The 19,515-nt window shown below is 37.8% G+C and overlaps 1 protein-coding gene across 1 annotated transcript in view; it reads right to left on the bottom strand.

The window, feature by feature from the left end:
* LOC113978195 (general transcription factor II-I-like) overlaps positions 1 to 19,462 on the bottom strand; it is a gene marked incomplete at its 5' end in the record, with an annotated part of 34,584 nt that extends 15,122 nt beyond the window's left edge. The window contains 12 exons of the mRNA XM_027704941.1: positions 1,359 to 1,466; positions 1,952 to 2,035; positions 2,689 to 2,747; positions 3,257 to 3,440; positions 3,939 to 4,010; positions 5,993 to 6,051; positions 6,369 to 6,552; positions 7,245 to 7,328; positions 9,721 to 9,773; positions 11,168 to 11,351; positions 14,355 to 14,420; positions 19,361 to 19,462. Of these exons, the coding sequence (XP_027560742.1) occupies positions 1,359 to 1,466; positions 1,952 to 2,035; positions 2,689 to 2,747; positions 3,257 to 3,440; positions 3,939 to 4,010; positions 5,993 to 6,051; positions 6,369 to 6,552; positions 7,245 to 7,328; positions 9,721 to 9,773; positions 11,168 to 11,351; positions 14,355 to 14,420; positions 19,361 to 19,462 (1,239 nt within the window). The remainder of the gene's footprint in view (positions 1 to 1,358; positions 1,467 to 1,951; positions 2,036 to 2,688; positions 2,748 to 3,256; positions 3,441 to 3,938; positions 4,011 to 5,992; positions 6,052 to 6,368; positions 6,553 to 7,244; positions 7,329 to 9,720; positions 9,774 to 11,167; positions 11,352 to 14,354; positions 14,421 to 19,360) is intronic.
* Between the last annotated feature and the right edge of the window lie 53 nt (positions 19,463 to 19,515).

The raw sequence follows: 19,515 nt of genomic DNA, 5'->3' as shown, positions 1-19,515 counted from the left end.
TTTGTTTCTGACAGCCATCAGAGGAATTACAGAGTCACAGAATCACAGAATATGCTGAGTTGGAAGGGACCCACAAGGATCATCAAGTCCAAATCCTGGCCCTGCACAGGACTATTCCAAAGAGTCACACAACGTGCCTGAGAGTATCATCCAAATGCTCCTTGAGCTCCGTCAGCCTTGGTGCTGAGAGAGCACTGGGGAGTCTGAAAAGTGCCCAACCATCCTCTGGGGGAAGAACCTTTTTCTAAGATCCAACCTAAACCTCCTCTGACACAACTTCATGCCATTCCCTTGGGTCCTTTTTACTTGTGGCTGCACTAAGTGGTCTATGGTTGGTCTACAAAACTAAAAACTCAGTTAAAAGTTAAAAAAAAAAAAAAGCCTAGGTCTAGCAATAGCAAGCAAGTCCAAAAAAACTGAACACAGCTCTGAGTATGAATAACAGCCATGTCAAAAGGAGCAGTCATTCCAAATCAATATCTTATATGCATTCTCAACTGGCTCAGTAGGAGTAAAGTATTCCTTTCTTTCACATTTTTTGACCATAACGCTAAAAAGAAAGCATGTGGGACAAAAAAGAAAAAGCAAACTTTTATATGTATATAAGTAAGGATGCTGAAAAAAAGGTTTACTGAGACATAGAACTGCTTACAGTTACTCTGACTGCAGTCACTCATCTTATTGGACTACGAAGAATTTATCTGAGTTGCAAATTGATGCTGCTTTCAATACAGAGATTTCTGTGCCAGAGCACTGACAGACAGGCCTTTAGGCCCAAAAAGCTCCAGCCAACACTCAGGAACACAACTATATGGCTTCCAGTCCTGTCCAGCTTCTCCTTTACTGATTTTACAGACTTGGACTAGGCAATCATGCATAACTAGCTCTGATAGAGCATGGCTTACCAACGTTAGTTCAAACCCTTCCTGGTTCCTACAGGAATGGGATGCCTCCACAGTGATGTCAATATTTCAAATTTGTTGAGTGCTTATGAAATTCATGCACTATATCAGATCTTAGCTGGGTTTATGCACTTTGGTGGTACTTTGCACCAGAAAAGTCCTTCAAGGGTCTGAAGCATCGTGCAGTAAAGACCAGCAAAATCCTAACGGGCCTGACCAAACCCAAAGATCTAACAGACCTGTGCTGCATCTGTACACCATTCTCCATACATCATTTAGGATTTTTCTAATGCATATTACTCCACATGATGAAGAACTGAATGTACATGAAAGCAAGAGCTTCAGTCATTCACTAACTGTACAACAGAACATGAATGCAAAATATCTGATATGTAATCAGAATGTTCCATACCAATATTAAAAGAATGCATCTGTGTGAATTCCCACAACACTTACGAAAAGAGAAGTCTTTTCCTTGTGGCTTGAAACCTATAAAGGGGCCATTGGTTTGAGAATTGGTTTGAGAATTAGTTTGAGTCCTTGTTGTTTGTGCTTTCTCAGGACCTGTGAAGAGACATTAGATATATACATGCAGAGAGCAGAAGCAAGACATCATACAAAAACAACACATCAAAGTTGATTACTAGAGAAATCTTAACTTCTGAATTAAGAGTAAAATAAAAAAAAACCCTTAAGAAGTTCTTGTAGGATTGTATTTAAGCATTTGATACTACTGATCACATCTATCATTTCTCTGCCTTGGGCTACATCAGTTCCCACATCTCTGCTTGCAATAATGGGCTAAGCAAGCTGTCAAATTCCAACATTCCACATAAGCATCATCTACACAGAATCCAGTATTATTCAGAAACAAAAAATAAAACTGTTTCTATATTAAAGTGTATCTGGAGCCCTGAAATGAAAGAGTTTGCTACATGAGGCAGGTGTACAAGTTATTTATGGACTACAAAAGCTGAGAAGAACAGAAAACACAAGAAGAATAAAATAGAAGAGCATCAGAAGAATGCTTAATGATATTTTTTCCATACTTCCATCAACAGTAACTTCAATCTCTGGGACATCTGAATTGCCTGCAGGACTTCGTGACCTTTTGGAACTCCCTGGATTCGTTGCTGGAAGCCAAGAGAACACAAGGGTGTAAAGCACAAACCCTTTACAACATACATCCTGCACAGCTAACAAAAAAAAACAGCTGTATTCCAAAAATTCCAACAGACTGAACTAAGTACATTGTGAACCCTGAACAATACAGTGATGCTCACAGCCTTAAAAAGTAGGTTTAGTGTTCTTGAAAAAGGCAGGTATTATACCTATATTTTCATGCCACTAATTCAGAAGAGAAGACTTCATTGTTTCTAAGGGTGAAGGACAGGTTTGGTACTTTTTCTTATCTAAATAACAAAAAATTATTAACATCTGAATTTTTTACAGGCAACTTCAAGGACTTTTTTTTCTTATAAAACATAATTTTTACTTACTGCACTTCACAGCTCTCAGTTAAATACGGTTTAAGCCATTAAAAGCAAAATAAAAGTTGTCAAAATTGGGTAAGTTCCATTTTCCGTACTAGGACAGTCAATTAAAAAAAAACAGATAAATTTATGGATTATCTTTTTCGAATAATACCATTTGAACAGGCTACTAGGCTAGATCATCTTAATGCCTTTTTTTTGCAACACTCATATTTTTCAACCAAAAAGATCTTTCGGTCTGCTAGGGAAGCAGAAACTAAGTATTTAGGAATTGATGGCAGCAAATTGCTTACCTTTTGTGTATTTTTTATTAGCCAGTTTTCGAGACAAATAGGAATTGAGAAGCTCAGGCCTAGAAGTTGGACAGAACACAACCTGATCAATTACAAGTCAAATAATACAGCAAAATGTTAACATTTCTTGGAATTCAGTTGAGTTCCAACGCACATAACATCAGCTCTTTACAATAAAATTCTGCTAGAAGCATGGATGACGCTCCCTCTACTATAAGCCAAAAAAAAAACCCCAACCATAAAGCTACATTTTCTCATCTGTAATTTTGTTCTGGGTCTATTTTAAGCAAAAATAATAAAGAAAAAGAAAAAAAAATAAGAAAAAAAGCTTCCAGGTACAAGACCATTTCCCCTTCCCTAGATCCTTGATGCATGAAACATCCAATTTATACATCTACAGAAATTTAATGAGGAATGTATATCCTTTTATGAGATAAAACATATGTGCAAAATGGTCTTTCTGTTTCATGGAACCAGAATTTAGGTAGCATTTAAAGCCTAAAGTTGCTGGGAATAAAATCAAATAACTTCAAAATCATGAGTAAAAATAACTGAATTGCAAACATACTTTTTAATAACAAATTTGATTTTGTCACTCGCACGGATAATTCTTTCAAGGCGTGGAATTCCAAACCATGTGGGACTCCGGAAGGGGATTCCTTCTGGCAAGCCTTCAACGCACAAATGTGTAGGATTTGACTCAAATATAGCGTAGGGAACTTTCACTGTCTCTGAAATCTCCAGAGCTTCGGCTGAAAATAAAGATTAAATGATAGATTGCACACTCGAATGGGTGGAATTTTATCTCAAGTGACTTTATTAACCTCGGCTTACAGAAGCTCTGCTACTCAGAGCTAATAAAAAACCCCAAACAACAGAAATATCTAAATAGATTTAAACAGATTTCCTATTATTTTCTGTAGAATAACTGCAAACGGGGACTTGGTCCATCTTGTTACAGGTAACATCTAAGCCTGCAGTGCCTAATATTTTCTTTTAAGAACTTTTTTTCATCCAAAAGCTTTTGTGCACATACCATCATCTCTTGTCACACAACTGGAAAAATTATGGCCTAGGATGCTGTTATAAAAATATTTATGTCAGGATAGAGTCAGTAAAACATAGGTAAGAGGAGTCAAGATTTCCATATCTGTATATTTCTGATGCTTAAGTAAATACAGTAACGTTTAAACAGAGGAGTTTTATAATGCAGCAGCATTACAGAACAGTTCATTTAGCATTTAACTTACCAAATTTCTTACTAAATAACTCTTCTACTTGGTTTCTTAGGTTTGTGATCTTGGCATTCCAATCTTCTTTCTCTGAAAACCAGAAATAGATATGTCAGAGAATTACTCAGTTCTAGGTACAGAGGTACATTTGAACACATTTCTTCCAACATAAGAACTTGAAAATTATCAACACAATCACATCTGAGGAGACAAGGATACACAATGAATAATGATTACTAATAGCAGATTAATGGTACATGCAATTCCTTCTATATAATGGAAAATCTGTTTAAATATAGTTACAAATTTCAAACACTGACCCAAGTGGGAGAACTTGTTTTTCAGAGCCTTTAGATTCAGGAAGAATTTATTTTAGTGGCTCTCACAAAGTTGGAATTAATTAATCATAGTGTATAATAAATAACACTCTTTAGAGCAGAAGATGAGGATTTAAAGACTGCTTTGCTAAACATTTTGATTAGCATTAAAAAGTCATCTTCAGTTGTATTCTCTATTGTAAATAAAAGCCAATTACAGGAGTGCTAACTAGCACAGACAATTTGTAGCTTAGATAGAGAAGAAAGCAAAGGCTGTGGTATAAAAAGCACTTATTTTCTAACAAACAGCATCATTCTTCACTACGTTTCATCACAAACCACAAATAACAAATAACTGCTACTGAGCCAAACCCATTCTTTCCAAGCTGTGGAATGCATGCAGGGAGGAAGCTATATAGAAATTTTTTGTTTCCAAATCCTATTTTTGACTCAGAAATTACCTAACTTGCTTATTTCTAGTGTCTTATACTTCCATGGCAAGATGCATTATTATTTTTTGCAGTCTGGCCTACTTATTTGGTAGATTTCACAGGTATTTAAAATCTGCATGTGTGTAATCTCAGTGGCAAAGCAATTAGAGTAATTTACTTTAAAACACTGAAGTGTTATTCACAAACTATCTGTTGAGAGCACAGGATTAATTTTGCAAAAGAATAATATTTTGCTTAAAAGAAGTCTAATATTCTTTAGCAACATCAAGTTTGCAACTGCAGTAAGAAGATCCTTGGTCTTTGTCTGGGAAAGTGGCTTCCACTGGTCTTTAAGCCCAGGAGAACATTTGCTGTGTTTGCCTGTCTGATATCAAACCTTGGACCCTAGAAAGCTTTGTGAGCACTGGTAATTCCAGAATCACTTATAAGTTAGTGAAAGATACAGTGAAATAACCAGTAAAAAAAAAATATTATTCTGAACATTCAGTCTGAGGTTTAAGAATCATCATCACTACTTACCTTTCAGAAAGAGGACTTTATTAGCTGTTTTTTTACTGCTGTCATTGGCACCTGCTGTTACCACTTTGAAAAAACCTCAGACTCAATGCTGCCTTTTCCTCTGCTCTACAGTGAACTCCACCTTTTCTACTGAGCTACTCTCTTACTGAATATGAGTTTTTTCCTAAAATCCAAATAAAATCCACAATACGTTGTGATGATATAAGACAATTACTGCTTACATGATTATTAAATCATATTCCTTTTTTTTCTCCTTCATGTGAGCTATGTGTGTGGAAAAACATAGGAAGTCCTGGATATCCATTTGTTTAATTATTACAAGCAGATTCATACTCCTCTAAAACCCAATGAGATCTGGATTGCATACTCCTGTAGCAAGAAAGTGCCAATACACTCCAATTCAGGGAAATAAACCCCAAAATGATTCCCCCTCCCTGTTAAGGCACTTCATGCTTTGAAGAAGCTCCTACAGCTCCTCACCAACAGAGGCCTGAAAAGAGCCCAGGATCAGCTGTGAAATGCCAGGGCCTTCAGAGCTTTCATTCAGGCCAGGACAGTAACTCCAGTTCCCTGGGGCTGTGAGGCTGACCCAGTGTAGTTATTCAAAGGCAGGTGGACTGCACCATGATCCCACAATCCATGTTCACAGTGATCAATTTATTCCTTGCAGCCCCCATGAAGAACATGCCGACACACTCATCACACAAGGGTTACTTGAAAAATGCTGCACTTATCCACCAAACCAAACTCTTCCATTCCCACTTGGAGACAGCACCTGTCTTACCTCTTGGGTTCAACCTGGGCTGAATAACTTCGGTTGAAGTGACAGTTAGCAGCTCTGGTCTGCAACAAGGACACAAATAATCTGCTTATTCTTGACATAAATTAAATATTACTACCTATCATGACATGAATTGAAGAGTCTGAATTTTTCTATTATGTTTTTCACACTTGTCAACATGCTACAAAGGTATTTTGGAATACTTGTCTGGATTGCAAAAACCCACTTTATAATGCAGATTATTTAATTTGCCTATTTGGTAACTAGAAACCAAATGTTTCATGACTTCACGAAATCAAGTGCTTGATTACACACAGGGTGTTTGCTTAGCCTCTTTTTTAAGAAAACCTCAAGCTTTAGGCATTAAACAAATACTTACTTTTTGATCACAAATTTTATTCTCTTGGCCTCTTGAATTATTTTTTCAAGGCAAGGGATTCCATACCAGGAGGGACTCCTAAAGGGGATGTTCTCTGGCAGCCCTTCAACATAGAGGTCAGTTGGATGAGCTTCAAATTTCTTGTATGGAACAACTTTGGGCTCACTGCTCCCCATGGCCTTGGCTGTTGGAACAAAATACATCCAGTAACTGGACAGATTGGCCAATCAACCTTCATTAAAAGCTAGCTGATACCAATTACTCAGGCTATTGCAATTGTGACCTTAGAACCTGGGACAATGCAGGACATCTAAATCCAAGTCTCAGCACATCAAAAATGTAAAAAATTTGCCATATTGTATGATGGTCTTGCTGGGCAGTCACAATACCAGACTGAAGATTACTGGATTGCTCACTGAGGCATACTACAGTGGTTTTATCCAAAGATTTTAGTCTATAACAGAGCATTATGCAATGTTTCATTCTAGCTCTTAGGAAGTTGACTATTTTTTCATATTGGAGAGGACATAAAAATTCACCCGGAAATGTTCTAATACTAATTTTAATGATACTGCAATGGACATAAATAAGTAAATGGCTAGTTTATTCACCATCAAAGGAAAAATATCCAAATAGGAGGGAATTGAGAGCAATCAGAAGAGCTGTATATATGACTTATAATTATTTTTTAAAACTATGACTTTACCTTGTATAAGCAGTAAACTAAAACATTCTTTTTCACTCAACTGCCAGGATTTTAAATATTTGAAAAAAAAAACCTGATCAAGGTCTCATTCACGTAGATGTTCAAAGGAAGGAATGAATACAACCTTCAAGAAATACAAAGCTATAAAGAAAAGAAAATAGTGTACTCACCAAACTTTTTACAGAAGATTTGATCTACCATCTTTCTCAGTTTGGTGACTTTGCTATGCCACTCCTCTTTTCCTGTATTTAAGACTGACACAGAACAAAAACAAAATTCCTTAATTATTTTGGTTGTATTTTCAGTTGTTCAGTTTACAGCATGCATAATCATCCTGCATTTTCAGGTAACACAGAAAATGCTGTGAGGAAGAAGCATGGATTCGACTTGGAAGTAGAAAAAAATAATCATTAAAAATGACATAATATTAAAACTGAACAAAAATCCACTGACTCAGTGACATCACTTCCTACAAAATACACAAGAATTACAATGCTTTCATCAGCCACCTCCCATCTGCAGTCCCACTTGGAGATGGGATTAGATTTTTGCCAGTGTCATTTTCTGAAGAATTATCTTGATATTCAGTGCAGAATTAGGTATGCCTATGGAATGAAAACCTGCTTACAAGGGATGAAAGGACATATAATACAAATCACGTTTTTCTTCTGAATATGTCTTTGTGACCAATAAGTCAAACTTATTGTCGAAGCTTTTTGTGAAGCTCGTACAAGACCCCGGCAGCTGCCCCGCCGTGGGTTCAGCCAGCACACAGAAACAACAACTGCATCAGGGTGGGCTATCAGCACAAGCACCAGCTCATGCTTCTCCAGCCATTCCTGAGCCAAACCATCACTGCCTGACTGGTTTGTCCTGCAGCCAGTACCAGTCTATTAAGGGTTTCAGGACTGAAACCATTCTGTAAAACCTTCCTGACTGCTTCCCACAGGAATGCAAACCCAAATCATCATTTCCTCTGCCTGTCAAAATACAGGTTCCATATTCACGCCATTCCTCTCCTGCTGGGGATACAAGCTGGCAGGTGCTACGGACAGAGCAGGACATTGGACGTGGAGCCAATGTCTTTTAAGATGGCAGTGGACACATGGAGTAGCAGAGGAGACAATGAACTACTGGGAAAGAGGGAATCCAAACAGGAAGAAAAGAAAACTGAGGGAAAGGAGGCTCAGACATCTGCTGTCTTCTGTGTTCCCTGAGATGTTACTGACAGCTCCCACAGATGCTCTCTTCTCTTAGAAAGGATGCAGAGGTCACACATGACTATCACTACAAGTTGGTGATGACAAGAAATGTAAGAAACTGTTCATATGCTGTGCCATAGAAATTGCTTACCACTGGTTTTCTTAGCTACGGGGGTTTTGAGATAAGTAATGTACTTGCTTTGCCTTCGTAATCAGTACAAACATATTAAATATGACTAAAACAACAGAGAAAAGGGCTAACTTGATCCAGACAAAAGTACACTTAAGGTTAAAGCTCAGTTATTAGCCTACCTACTATTTTTGTACTCAAATTTGCTGCTTGAAGGAACAGTAGGTTATTAAGACTCAAAACACTAGGTTAACTTATACTTCAGGAAAAGTTTAATTCCTGCACACATGTTAAAGACACATTTTTATGGCATAATTGCTTTGCTTAATTTATATCCTTAATATTCACCTTAGTACAGTCTTTGATATACTTTTTACAACAGAAGACTATGAGTATATAATACAACATAATGGTGCTGCACTAGTGCAAACAGTTCTGTCCATATGCTTGAGTTACTGTCTGAACTAAGGACTTCTCTGGTATTACTAAAATTCACAGTTCAACCAGGCTGAGGGTGCCAGTTAGCATTTTGGGTTTGGGAGCAACTTCTTTGCAACTGTTTCTTCAGACATACAAGCTTTCAACACTTGGTTTAATTGGACATTTAAAAAAATGCTCTGAAGCCCAAGAAACAATAGAATTCAACTGAACGGAAAAACAAGTCAGGGAAAGATATTTACCAACTAGTGCCCATGCAAAGGTAAAATTCTTTCAAAACTTGATTCTTTTTCAATGTTCAACTTCTTTCTCACAGTTTGAGAGGAAATGAATTCATGGGTGCAATTGGAAAAAAAAATCTATTCCTGTAGTCTTAAATTTCCATGGTCATTTTTGCTATCTTTGGATGACTGCTCAATGGAGACACATAAGAGCATGAATCTGCTGAAAAGTATTCCAGATGGGAAAAGTGGCTGGAATGTATTATTTTTGCACCACTATAATCACTATGTTCATCAGTGCATTTCAGTTAATCTGATTTTGGAAAATACCATATATAAACAATTATTCCACAGTACAGACAGTTCCCAGTAAACTCTTATCAGCTGTGGAAACTGTTGCCTTTTCTCTGTATCTCAACAGACTAACACCTAGCTCAAGGTTTTTCCTTTGGAAACCAGCTGAATCAAATTCATTGACAGTGTGTTAGTAACGTTGGCTTGGATAACCAGTGGAAAACTGCTGCCCCTCTGTAGCTAAAGAAAATTCAAATCCAGAGGAATTATTTGCAATGTGTTATTAGTAAAAGCAATTTGTAGCCACCACTAATATGAATATCATACTGTACTTGTACAACTCACACATTTGAAAACCTACCTCCTGTAGCTGTTTTGTCCAATGGAACATCTGTCGAATTCAGAAGTTCATCCCTAAAAGATTTAAGATACATGTTTAACAGTAACAGACACTTTGAGAAACCAGCCTCCAGTTACAACCTCAAGTTACTACTGAAGGATCAGAAAAAAAACCAACCAAACAACAAACACCTCAGGGGACATCATGATTCCCAACATTAAATTCCAATTAACACCAAAGTATCATAAAAGCTAATTGGAACACTACTGACAAAACATTTTCCATGCCTGATATCCATATCCACCTGAGCTATAACATTTTATGGTAACATACAGGTTCCATTAATCTTAACTCTAAGATACATTTCATAAGAAACAAAGATCCAAACCAAAAATTTAATCTCTAAAAAGGAAAACTTTAAAGCAGACACTTCTGTTTCTCAAATACATCTAGTTTTATCCAGATTTGAACAAACAAGAAATTAAACATTCTGATGTTTCTCACAGAGCCAAACTGGTTTTTGAGCTGCTCTGGTTACCACACATTAAAAAACCGATTAACAGCATAAATTAATTTCTGTTAACAACTAAGACAAATTTGACAAGAGAAGGTGCCAGCATTGCATGGATACTAAAATCTATGCATAATGTCTGATTTTAAGTCAGACAAAAGGTAGATCTACACTTCTTCCTCTTTCCTAGTTATCTGCAAGCGTCAGGATGACAGAAACTGGCCATGTACCTCTCAAATAGGAGCAACTAGCACAGGGGCAGGGGCTGTCATTACTCCCGATTCTGAGCCTGACCACTGCAATCAGCAGATTCCTGTCCATTTCAAAAACTTGGATTAGGCCCTACACCACTAAACCCCAGGAAAACATGAGCTGATACTCACTGAAGCTTCCTTTAAGCTTCAAGCAGTTTCTAGGTACACCTCAGGTCTCCTTCATGTATGCTACCTGATCTACCTCCAGGCACACACAAGACACACATCCAATTAAACCACAGGAACCAGTAGCTATATCTTGGCCTCAAGCCTGCCCTGGGAGATCCTCTATACAGATACAGCCATAGACACTTTGATACAGCGTTCCAGCAAGAAAAAAAATTAAAACACAAGCTGAAATTTAGGCCAGGATCCTCAGATAGCATCAAATATGTCAAAGTCAATGGCTTTCAACAGGTACTGCAGCTGAAGAGATTTGAACAGTACAAAGAGATCTGCTTATGACAAGAAATCCATAATATTGAAGAGATCTGTCCAGAGATCTGTCCACACCACTGTGGTGTTCTGCTGGTCTGATAAGCTGAGTTTATCAGGGTGAACATCAACTAAAAATCCCTCCTTAGTATTGCAAATGAATATGTCAGCAGAAACCAGTTTGGAAGATCTCGAAGACAAAACGAAGCAGAGAGGAACCCGCAGAAAACAATGAGTAATGTACGGACAAAAATGCAAAGTTCCTTACCTTTTAATCACAAATTTAATCTTCTCCTTTGCTAGAAGTATCCTCTCCAGCCGGGGAATGCCGTACGTGGATGGACGCCTGAAGGGGACACCTTCTGGCAGCCCTTCCACTTGTAAGTCTTCAGTAGTTGACTGGAAGAGTGCATATGGGATAGACACTCGACCTTTTGCTTTTATAGCTTCAGCTTTGAGGGAAAAGGAGAATAGAAAGATTAGACTGGCTTGTGGCTCTAATCAAATTACCTGTTTGATATCACTCTGATAAACATTATAATTAGCACACGGGCAATAACCCCTCAGCACATTTAAATATGTAAGCATTCATTGTTTTTGTTTTGTAACAAAATCACTCTGATTCACAGTAAACAACCTGCAGTCCTGCACATGCAGATCCTCCTCTTTTCCCTCTACTCTGTAAATGTTTCATAAAAGTTAACAGTTCGTAACAACTGCACCTGTTAGAGTGAAGAGTCACACTATTTTCGTTTTTTAATAGTGCATTTTGAAAGATGACGTTATCTAGACTTAAATATAAACCAAGCATGTTTCAGTTCACTAGCTCTTACTATTATTATTTGTTACTACTATTGGCTTACAAGAGTCATTAAAGCCTTGGAGGGGGGGCACACATCCCTTCTTTTTCAGTGAATTCCTAAAGTTGTGGTTTATTTCAGAAATCCAAGGAACCACTACGGAAATAAACTACACTTCTAACACTATTAAAAAAAGCATGGCCTTACTAATGAGATCTTTGAAGCAAATGGAAAGCAAATAACTGACTCAGCCACAGATGGAAAATAACCTCCATGTATTTAAGTTATGAGGACCATAATCATATCAATACATGTATCGGGCTGGCAAATACTGAAGAATGACACGAGGCTTTGCAAATATGAAGAGGGCTGATTTCTTTATACTCCCAAGGGTATGTTAATTTTGTAAGCCATGCAACAAATAGTTTGGTACATTCTGTTGTATTGCTATGGAAACTAGATGTAAAAAATTATTTGAGGAGAGAAAAGCCAAGCTAAGGCCAAATTAGAGTACAGTGATGTTGTGGCAGCATTTCTGAAAGCAAAACTACTCCGGGCACCTTTTCAAGCAACTTAATGTCACATCCAAGTGGCCTGTGGTTCAGACATTGTCTATGCAAAATGCTCTCATTAACTCACAGATTCTTAAATGCAATAAAACAATTTAAGTTTTAAAGCTATGTGGGTAACACACTCTGTCAACCACTTGGAACCAGAATACTTCTAGGGATGTTTATCATAAAATAGGGAAACTTTGAAAACAAGTACATTTCTTAGTACATATCTTAGTCTTCTATTAGTCTCGTACATATGTCATCTTAGTCTTGTATGTATCTTAGTCTTCTATGCTGATCAGAACTGAGTATCAAAATTTTAGAAAACTGCAAGAACGGTGTTTCAATTAGACTTGGTTTCAACTGGCAAATACAAGATGGCCAAAACTGGAGACAGAGAACAGAATCATAGAGATGGACACGAACCTGAAGATGAATCTTAGCAAATAGACTAATGAAACCCTACTCAAACACATGCCAAAGGTGTTCCAGAATAATCAAAAGAGCTGTTGTGTATCACCCCAGTCCTTCATTAATGTAGATTTTTATTGCAGTCATGTACCTCTTTCAAGAAATTAAAAAAAAAATTATTCTCAGCCCTGGGGGCTGTTGTGGCATGTGGTGAAAAGCACAACAAATCCAGCAGACAAGCCTCAGGGTAACAGATCAACATCACTAAAATCCAGATCACTACCAAGCATCAAGTAAGAACAGCTTCACAGGAACAGAAATCCTCTCTGTTTAAATAAGTAACTAATAATAGGTAAGTTTTTACAAGTGAGACTCTTTATTTCTCTTAAATCAGTAAATTTTTTAGGCAATACACTTCATAGAGCCTAAAAACATCATCAGCATCACAGTCTGCAGTGAGGCTTCTCAGATTTGGAATCTTACATGTTTTTGCATAGAAATTCTACTGAATACAGCTTTCATTTTTATAAATTAGTCTGTATATGTAAAGTCACTAACAAGTAAACCCATTTAGTTTTCATCTAGACACAAAACTATATTTTCAGACACATCAATTGCAATGGATTACAGTGACTGACATTGCTAAAACACTTTGGAGCTACAAAAGCCAACAAATTTGAAGGGCATTCTGGGAATTCTGGATATCCATAACTCATGTCAGTAAATAGATTGCATGCCCACACAGACAGAAAGAACTAGAGTCTGATAAGGAATTGGTTTATGAATCAAAGCAATGTTGTCATCCACAGGGAAAAGGGGATAATTTAATACCAGATACCCTGCTATGGAAAGTCAGGAATAGCTCAGTATTCCACAGACTACACAGGAGATTTTTAGGCTGACTATGTGCAAACACCAAAATCAAAATTAAAGCAATTCACTAAGAATGATGCTCCTTTTTAGAGCAATTAAAATACAGTGAATGAGACCCTGAACTGTTTCAACTTGATGTGAGTTGCTTTCAGTGGGCTGTTTATATGTCAGATGATAGTCACACCCGAAACATGTAATAACTCCAAATCACAAGGTCCATCCTGAAAGCACTTCCACTTTTTGTGGTGGATGAGCACCACCATTTATTTTGAAATCTTTGCTGACGCTGTTTTAGTCTGTGATACTGGGACACAAAATATATCTAGATGCAGCATCTGGAAACAAATTCCAAGGTCTAACATGTCTGATGCTTTTTCTTTCCAAGAGCCATTAACATATAATTTTTGCTTCACTGCAAATCAATCATAATCAGACAGGAACAATCAATGAGTGGCAACTTCTCCCTAGAGCCATTCTAACAAGATTCTTTCACGTAAGAAGTTGGTGTAACCACAGAAAAAAGGAGAGCTCTCTCAAATGTTGTTGCCTCAGACCTGAGCGTGCTGGAGTTCCAGGAAACTGAACAAAACTAGTACCAAGTTTTGCACTTTGGTGCCAAACGGAGACACTCCATTTTGAAATTACTCTGCTAATCAAAAAAGCTACTTTCCCCAGTTTTACGTCTTCTAACAGTATTTAACCCTTTGGTGCTGTCAGTTCAGGTGTACTCCTGAGCCAACAACAAGATGCAAGCCAAAGGGCTGTCACAGTAACAAAGAACTAGAGGCGATGGTTTGGAATGGTGTGTAACACATACCGTATTTTTTTTCAAACACCTCTTCAACTTGCTTTCTCAAGTCTGTAATTCGTGCATTCCATTTCTCTGCAAAGAGAAGGACATGTCAGACTACAAACAAAACTGAGGATCTCTTGTAAAATCTGTGTTAGCACTGAAATATGCAGTGTGCTTTCACTGCTCACTTGCATACAGGTGACTGCAGAGTACAGTACAGGCTATACTTTAAAGCAAATGGATATGTTCAGGAAAAAAAAAGTACAAAATAAACTTTTTAAGATTACCTCCCAAACTTGTATATTAAATCAAGTTAAAAAAAACACAACACAAACCAGGCTAAAGTAACTCCCAAAACTGGTTTCTCTTTGACGGATCAGTCAGCAGCTCTCACAGCCATCAGGGGTAAAGGCAGTTTGTAGCTGCTGTTGATAGTTATCTAAATTTGTGTGCTGAAAAGCTTAATTATTGAAGCTCGATAAAGCACACAGTGAGTACATGGAGTTGTTTTGGTGCAAATCTGTATAAATATCTGGGTCAGGAGGCATTGTGCCACCCTCTACCTTAACCCAGCATTTCTCCAAGTCCTGGTGTTGCAAAACATCCCCATAAATCCTACTTCTGAAAGAAGATACAGGCTGCAAGACAGAAGTTATCCAAATCCAATCCTGTGTTACATGGACAACTGGATTAAATGGCAGAATTTTAACACTTAATTTTCTGCCTGTGACAGAGCACAGGTTTTCACTGCTTTTTTGTACTATCAATGCTTTTAGGAAAATCCCACAACTCTTTTGTAGATGTTACCAGATGTCATCTGGCCTTTTAAGAAAGAGTTAAGCAAGTGTACTTACAGCTTATGTCTTACTCCAAAGACTTGAATCTAGTAACTACAGAGGTCAAAAAATGATGCCATTGAAGCTGTGACACTTCCAGTTGTCAAAAAATATCAGACAAGATAGAGGACTGAATTTTGAGTCTGTATCAAAAGGGACTTAAATATTCATTCTCAGACCAATGTGTTGCCCGTAAACAAAAACACAAACCAACTTGGTGCCGGTTTATGCGGTGCTTTATTCGGGGCCCCGGGAACCTGAGGACTAGCGTCCCAAGTCAGGATTCCAAAGACCCTCATTTTCAGTTCAGCTTTTATACACAAACAAGTTTACATCCGGTTTCCACGGCAAAATAGTACGTGCAGTTTCTACAGCAGAGCAGCTTCATTCAGTTACAAACAAGCTCATATTGCTAACAATTGACAATCAACTACTCTAATCATAAATCTACTCAAGTTGTCTTACCCCTAGTAACTGTTTAACAGACCCTCACCACATCCAAGGTAACAAATCATTATATACATGCTTGACTAAATCCTTTAATTATTGTTTCCACTTCTTTAGTACATTTCATGCTCACAAACGGTTGCTAACTTACTACTTTGGAGTGTTGCTTTTTAGGCCTACTCTCTTACTAAGCCTTAGCTATTCTACTACTAATTTAAATTGCTCTGCAACAAATGTACACAGCTTTGGTGTCCATATTTAATCTTTTTTTTTTTAATGTAGTTTCATGGATATCAATAGGACAGAATGCTTCAGATGTAGGCAAGAATTAGACCTTTTTTAACAGGGAAAGGGTATTTTGGCAATGTTGCCTTGCATCCACACAAACCCTTCATTCTAGTTACCTGGCAGATTTTGAAATTACATTCTTGTGGATAAATTCATACAATTACTTCTGCCACCCTTCTACTGCTACCCTGTACTGCACAGCTTCTTATGTGATAAACATGTTGTGAGCTCAATGTTTTCTATTACTGTGTCACTTTCTCCTTACAATATTCCCTCCTTTAACTTCAGATATAGACCCAGATGAAGCGCTCTCTGATTTCAGCACAACCACCAACTGCATTTTCTGTTGACCAGTGGAACAATGGATTACCAGCAGCTTTACCAGAAGAGTCAGGAAAATATGAGCCAGAACTGGGTGGTCTAAAGGGGAAACCCTACTTTACTTCACAGAGCTGGTGAACACACATGGACAGCCGTGGAACAAGGGTTTTAAAAGGCATCTGTGTGACTCGGGAGTGGAACTCAGAGGAAAGGGTCAACAGTTGAGATCCTGTCAGTTTGTCAAGCTCTAAGGCAGACTCGACAAATGATCTCTAAAACTCAGGCTGGTTTTCATCAGAGGGAGAACAGGCAGAAACAGTGTCACACCATATTACAAAACAACCATATAGAAGCATACAAATAATACTGAATATTGGTGGTTGCGCAATTTTGGGAGACACTGCTCCTACCCTGACTGGTCTCCTACATAAGCCATTAAGCTATCAAGGCTTCATTTTTCTCAGTTTCCAAATTTCACTATCACTGGCCAAATATACCATGTGGATCTTTTCAATCTCCTACTTTCATGTCCCTCTCCCTCCAATGGAAACACCACAGGGATTCCTAATCAAATATACCACATTACAGGTATTTTTGTTTGGAATGGTGGATACACAGAGAACAGGGAACTGGAAAAAAAAATCATAAACTGGCTCACATTTTGGTCAGCACACTGTTTTTTTGGTTACTTTTATACTTTATTAGTAAATCGAACAACAGAGATATTTAAAAACTCAGAGGGATTATCAGGTAACCAGTGTGATTTTTTAATCTGATTGTCAGCATTACTAACCCCTTGGATCCTGACCAATTACTGTAAAAACATTCTTTGTGCTCACATAGCAAAGTTGAAGACCTATCACAAAACTAAGCTGATACTCTGTTTTAGTAATCACCGCAAAGCAATTTAGTTTTCCTGTAGGCACCAAAATAAACGGTGGCTTCCTTCTATTCCTCCATAAACACCTTCTGATACACCATCCCAGTTAAATAACAATCCTGAAAACTTCCCCCATTTGTCCACAGTCTCCTCAATTTATCCCCTTCTCTGCTCCTTTGGATATGTTCCAGATAACATCCACTACAGCTGAGGAAACCTCCACAGTGTACATACATTGATGTTCAGGTACTAGGCACTCTACTATTCCCATATCCATGCCATAGAGTACTCCATGGGGAAATAAAACAGAAAACACACAACTCAGCATGGAAAACACAGAGTAACTCTAAGCATGCTGCAAGCTGGTAAAACCTGTGCTCAACAGTGTGCCAAAATGGGAAAAACCATACACGCTTCCCATCACTGTCGTAGTCAGACAACAGCTAGGGGGACTTTATTCCCCACTAAAATGGTTTAACACAACTGCAAGACACAACTTGAGGCTTCTGACCTTTTTATAAAATTTCTTAAGAAAGCAAAAGAACATGGAAAGTGATTTTTACTGACAATGTCAGTTCCTTTCAGCAATGATATTTTTTCACCTCAAACAGCTGGTTCAGATTTTTTTTGAAATCCAACCTCCCTTCCCAGAGATTATCAAATTCTATCAAACATTTTAATAGACATTTGTTACAATTACTTTGTTTTTCTGTCTTCACAAAACTAAGAGCACAGTTCATTATTCACCCTGTTTCTCAGGCCACTTGGGCTGCCTGATCAATCAATCAAGACATCAAGGAAGCCCCTCCAACCCAAACATCTCATCGCTGTTATGTAAAATACTGAAAGTCCTTATCAGATGAGACTGATTTCTCTCTCAAGCATCTATAGACCCTTTCCAGTTTTCTGAGTGCATGTGCCTTTGTCATTCTGCAGCTTCTCATGATAGAATTAACCACCTCCTTTCTCCTGTCCCATTAGCTAATATTAGACTTGGTTATCAAAGGTGCAAAGTCTTCTGAAATATCCAAACATCAGCACTGAAACTACCAACAGTTGCTATTTTTTTCATTAGAGCAAATGAAGTATCTTTCTCCAAAGCTTCTCACATTCATTTTGTGTTTTAAACAGACCTGGAAACACTATAGAGAAATGTCACTTTCTGTAGGTGAACCCCGAAGTGAACATGAGGGGCAATAACGCCAATACAAATTAAGAAACCCAGGAGTAAAGATGTCTGAATAACCCGTGAGCTGTAAATCTCTGTAATCTAAGTGCACAGTGGGTGGTTTAGAACACAATTTTCTTGAGAATAGCTCAGAGCAATAATCTACTAAGTCAACTCAGAGCAACAATGAGCAGATAAGCTCTGAGATGCTCTTAAATTGGTGTTTCAACATTGCAAGCTCAACTAAAATTTTTATTGTCCTAATAGTTTATTACCTTTGCTCTACATCTCTAACCAACATCACTCTTTATTTCTCTCCAAAAACTGTTGGCGTGCAAAGCTTAAATGCTGTTTTCTGCTGAGAGAATATATATACAGAAAGCTTTGCAACAGTAAGTGGTAAGTATTGTAATTGCCAATGCCCAATGCTGACATTACGTTATCCAGTAGCACCCAAAAATAATGTTAAATATAGAAGTGGCTACTAGTATTATTGACCTTAAAAGACGACAGCACACAATACTTTGTTATTTTGGCTGAAATTAGCATTAAATACATGTTTCACGCAATATAGATGTCAGAAGGAGATCCAAGGGGACTATTCAATTCACCTCAAATTCCAGAATTCCTAAGAAACATCTCAAAAATGTGTCAAAGGACATATTCCAGACTGCACGGAACCTTATAAAAGTAGACAGATGAATGGGCTATGTGTCCAGAAACCAAAACAAACCAAGGAATAAAGGAGAGGTAAAGGACTTCCAAAAATTCCCAGGGGAAGCATCTTTGACCAGAGTAACCACGGTGTGGGGATTCATTTCTGTGGAGAACTCTACAGAAGGGATCATGAAAGAACACCACCAAAAAGATCCCAACGTTCTGTGTGGCCATTCAGGTGCTCACTTGGAATAACAAAAAGCAACAGAGGTAGCCTATGATGATGTTTAGACTCCTGCAATACATCGACAAAGAGCCCTGGGCTCTTAAATGAATGCTTGCACTGGTGTGTCTCGCTCCTGCAGCATGACATTGCCTGATACCTCTTCAGAAAACAAAACAGAGAGAAAAATAATTATAAGTTTTATCTTACCAAAATTGAATTCTCCCACTTTTCTTCTCTCAGTATTGCCAGCTTCATTAGTCGACTTGGTCCTTTTTCGTCTCTTGCGCGACGGCAGATAGTCATCATCATCTTAAGGAAACACAAAAATATCACTGGTTCAATGTCTACACACTTCATGTGCA

The sequence above is a fragment of the Neopelma chrysocephalum genome, unplaced genomic scaffold (genome assembly GCF_003984885.1).
Source record: "Neopelma chrysocephalum unplaced genomic scaffold, ASM398488v2 Primary Assembly neopelma1_299, whole genome shotgun sequence".
In the NCBI taxonomy this organism is placed as follows: domain Eukaryota; kingdom Metazoa; phylum Chordata; class Aves; order Passeriformes; family Pipridae; genus Neopelma; species Neopelma chrysocephalum.
Note: the sequence above shows the minus strand (reverse complement) of the source record. Positions and strands in the feature narration are given on the sequence as shown.